The sequence below is a fragment of the Fukomys damarensis genome, unplaced genomic scaffold, assembly GCF_012274545.1.
Source record: "Fukomys damarensis isolate Sample0158 unplaced genomic scaffold, DMR_v1.0_HiC HiC_scaffold_16, whole genome shotgun sequence".
NCBI lineage: Eukaryota > Metazoa > Chordata > Mammalia > Rodentia > Bathyergidae > Fukomys > Fukomys damarensis.
In genome coordinates, this window is record NW_022900928.1 from 5,103,276 (window position 1) to 5,107,867 (window position 4,592).

The 4,592-nt window shown below is 47.1% G+C and overlaps 1 protein-coding gene across 1 annotated transcript in view; it reads left to right on the plus strand.

Moving 5' to 3' along the window:
* Lgr4 (leucine rich repeat containing G protein-coupled receptor 4) overlaps positions 1-302 on the plus strand; it is a 25,323-nt gene extending 25,021 nt beyond the window's left edge. Inside the window, 1 exon segment of the mRNA XM_033764767.1 lies at positions 86-302. Within this exon segment, the coding sequence (XP_033620658.1) occupies positions 86-302 (217 nt within the window).
* Positions 303-4,592: the final 4,290 nt, after the last annotated feature.

The following is a 4,592-nucleotide window of genomic DNA, read 5'->3' on the forward strand; positions in this document are numbered from 1 at the left end:
CGACGCCGCTCAAAAGGGGCTCTTCGGTCCCGGGAGCGCCGCAGGGGTCTCCCGATCACCGTGGAGCACGCTGACGGTGTTTCAGGGTGAAGCCCGCGTGCGGGGAGGAGGAGCTGCTCACCGCCTTGAAAGTTGTCGTTTTGGGGCGCAGCGGGCGAGCCGGGGTCTCCTGTGTAGTCCGGGCTGGCCTTGAACTCTGCTACGCAGCCCACACCGGCCTGGACATCTCAGGCCACCCCACCCCTGCCTCAGCCTCTGGGATGACAGGCGTGTGTTGCCACCCCAGCCTAAAAACGATGTGAAAATAGAGCTTTGTGTACCTGAAATAAAGTCTCGCTGGTTGTGCGTGAAGCGTCACGGTGAGTCTCAGGACGGCGATGGCCGCGGGGAGCGCACAGACGGGGCGACCTGCGGTGCATTTCCATCTCGGGGTCAGATTCGGACCTGAGCGTGTTTGGAAAGCGTTATCAACAGCTGTTAGGCGTTTTACTGGCACAACATTTGTTTTTGGTCGCTGTACTTGGATCGCTGTAATTTCCTGAGGAAAAAGTGGCTGAGATCGCAGTGTGAGCCCGCAGATTTGGAGAAACTGAAAGGCAGATTTTTAATAGCGCCGGGCAGGTCTGGCGCTGTGGTTCTTTTCCCATTCACAGTACACCCTAGTACTGGTGTTAGTGCCGATCTTGTCCGGCTTTGTTACTACGGTATCTATTTAGGGTTTGAATTACACAGAGCGTCCGACGAGGTAAGTAATTTCGTGTATGTGGTTGGAAGAAACTAGGAATAATTATGTTCCGAAGCATTTATTTCTTCATGAGCTGGCTTCTCCTGGACCTGGACTGTTATGTGGAATCTTCCTCACGTTTTCCCCCCTTACTTTGATTTCCAAAAAACGCCCATTTAATCTGCAGATGCTGCTGGGCTTGGTGTGCACACCCACAATCCCAGTACTTGGGAGGCTGAGGCAGGAGGATTGCTCTGAGTTCCAGGTCAGCCTGGGCTACACAGCGAAACCTTGTCTCAAAACAGACACAAAAAAACCAGAACATCCCCAGTTATCAGGTGCTGGGCTCTGGTCAGACAGATACATCATGGGATGGGTGGAAGGGGAAAAGTTTAGTTCTGTGTCTTCGAAGATGAAAAATTTTACTTGATTCTCATTTATGGGCTTTGGCTGTTACTACGTGGAGTCGTACAGTTGTAATTCCTTGGCATGTCTTCAGACGGCATGCTGAGTCCCTGGCAAGCCCACTGCCACATCCGTCACCCTGGGTTTTTAAAGCTTTGATGCTGGATTGCAGTTTAATACAGAAACTGTACATACTGTGCATAGAATGAATTTTTATCTTCTGTAAATTATTTTTAGGACACAAGTTGGGAAATATGGTCTCTGTTCATTTCGTTTCCTGAAAGCTACCTCCTCAACTAGAGTGGCTGCCACAGCAGGGTGTTAAATCGTGGCTGATAGGCTTTTTTGCATTGTAAATAGTCTCGGTTGTACATGTCAGTGTAATTAAAACAATCTTTGTATATCGAAATAATGCAGCTTGTATAAAATGTGGGAGGGGTTTATTTACAGTGTAATTTTGTAAGGACATCTATTTACAAGTTTTAAAAATCTATCATGTTTGTATATTTACACATATGATAAATATGAAATCGTAACTTGGTAAGAAAATCATAATTAAAAGTTGTTTTCCCTAACATTTCAAGTTACTGGAAACTTTTGATTTCGTGCATCTAAAAATAGTATAGTGAGATACATGAAGTGCATGGAAAACTGCCACACATACGGTGTGATGGACGATACTGCACTCGGTGTCTGGAATTGTTAAAGTTTCTAGAAAGCAATCTATGTTGCCTTAATTTAGAACTAGGTATATCAATGAGTTTACTTCGTACTCTGTAGTCAGATTAAAATTGCAAAGACTATTAGAAGAAATGTTGGAAACGACCATTAGAAAATGCTACTTTCATACTCATCTATAAACACATAAGAACACTTTTTTGAAATTTTAGAAGTTTTAGCCTAAGTCTGGACCACACCACGGAAAACAGATTGTGAAATTGAAGCTAATACCATCAATGAAGCCCTTTCCTTTGCCGGGTATCGGGGTTGAAGTCTGGACCTTGCCCTTGTGAGGCAGGCAGCAGAACCACTGAGCTAAATCCCTGGCCCAGATTAGATCTTTCTTTAAAACCAAATGATTAAAACCTGCATGAGCCCAGCATGGCGGCACACACCTGAGATACAGACCCTGCAGTAGGGAGGCTGAGGCAGGAGGGCTGTGGGTTGCCGCTAACCTATCTGAGGAAAGGAAGTCGGACATTTTAGATCCAAGGTGTTAAAGTGGGAAAGTTTTAGAATGGAAAGTGACTCAGTTTACCCCCATCATCAGGTCTGGAGCTGGAAGCTATGAGGATTAATGCAGTAACGTGGCTGAGGCAGATTACTTTCCAGTTTTAGAGGGGGGAAGCTTGGAAAGGGTCAAACAGCTTCTTTGGGGAAATTTATCAAATAAAACCCCCGACCCAAACCCAAGTCTGGTTATGCTACAGTCTGTTTTTCTGCTGCATTTCCCTTAGGTTGTATTGATTGAAAGTGTATTTTTGGGTTTTTGTTTTGTTTTTTTGTTGTTGTTGTTTTTGTTTTTTCTACTAGGGATCAAATCCTCAGGGCTTTGCACTGAGTAAATCCCCAGCAATTTATTTTACATTTTGAGACAGGGTCTCAAGTGCCCCATATGGGTTCGAATTTCCGATTCTCCTGCCTCAGCCTCTGAGTGCTGAGAGCAAGACATGCACCAGCAAGCCCTGTGGCAAACTTCTCTCTGAGTGAAGCCTCAGAGCCGCCCAGGGCCTTCCGATGTTGGCATGACCCTAGACATGTGTTCAGATGAAACGTCCTAACCAGGTTCCTCCATGCCAAGTAACAGGTAGAATGAAAAACGACTCAGTTTTCTTTGATCGGTTTTAGTGCTGTTGGATCGCTCCAGTTTCCCCCCATTTCCGCTGTGTTTTTACTGAAATTGTAATAAACTACTCTGTTGAAGTAGTTCTTAGGCATCTTTTTCCCTCTCTGGTGCTGAGGATTGAACCCAGGGCCGAGCATAGTACGCCTCGGTGTCGGTCGTACTCCTGGGGCAACAGGGGCCACCTTACTTCATTGCAGCCTCTGCCTCTGAATCCTCTTTGGTTGGTGTTTTTTCTACCGCACCTAATCGTCCTAGGCCAGATTTGGCAGATCTAGACTTCATCAAAGAGTCTGTATCACTCTTTGGCCAGTAATAAGCTTTGTGTGCCGCTTTAGCCACTGCAATGGAGGTTAAGAGTAGGACGTTTATTGAGGAACGAGAGTGGGGGGTAAGAGACAGGAGAGGCCCTGAATGAGTTGCCAAGGAGCCCACTTCTCAAAGGATGTTTTATAGAGCAAAGTCTCCAGGGATTAACCTCAGTGGTGCCTTGCCTGCCTGGCAAGTGCCAGGTCCTGAGTTCGATCCCTGGTACGAGGGAGGGGGGTACAATGTCGGTAATACTGACCCAACAGTAAGAAGGGCCTATGGATGACATCATTAGTCTTGATCGATAGTCTGTAGTTCTCTCAGTTCAGTGGTCTTAGTGGGTGCTTAGTGAGGACGGCCCACTGTCTATAATGGTCTGTGTGGCACCATTAATCCCCAGCTTCTGCTCATGCCTTCGGGAAGCATGCACATCTGGCCATTGTGACCTTCATCTTCAGATGCACCTCCAGATACAGCTTCCTGTGTGCAAGGGCCCAGCCCTGTCTGACTGCCTACAATATTTCCATTTACCTGAGCTGTCTATACAACACCCATATTCACTTCTCCATGTTTCTACTGGCAGTAGGCATCACGAACTGGACAAAAGCCCTATTTGTACAGAAGTGTATGCAGTTTTCTCAACATGGAGAAAGCATCCAGTTTCATCTGTCACCTCTCCCTTGTTATCTTTATTCCCTTCCCAATTCCTAAAAGCGCCCCATGATCCCACAAACGTTTTTCTTTACTCATAAAATGCGTATCACTGCATATTTGCATGATTTTCTTTCTTACCACAAAAGGATGAAGAATATAAGAGCATCGTCCACCCGTGAGCTTAGCACATACTAGGACCTTGAAGGAGGCCCCCCAACTCTCACGCTTAGACAGAGCAGCTCCCTTAAAATGCCAGAAAGATGAGGTGTGACCTAGGCGCATGCACTTCTAACCTTGGATGACGTTCTGGCCACTCTCCCAGCAAATACAGCCTTGCGCTCAGAGAAATCATAAGCGCTGGTAACCCTAGATGGGCGGGTGTGGGGACTCTTGGCTTCTGTCTCTAACCCATTTTTTAAAAAGGATTTGTCTTATTCAGTGAAAGGCAAACCATTCCATGTAATAAATAGTCCACAAGACCTCAGCAAAACAGGAGCAAGCCGTCCAAGTCCCCAGCGCGGACTGCGGCCACTCCCACAGGCATCCTAGTCCAAGAAGCTATGCTGCGTCGCCCACGGTGAAGCTTCGCGGCGTCCAGGCGTCGCCATGGCGACTCGGCCTACGGCGGCCCGGATTGGCCAGGCCTGGCTCGCGCGG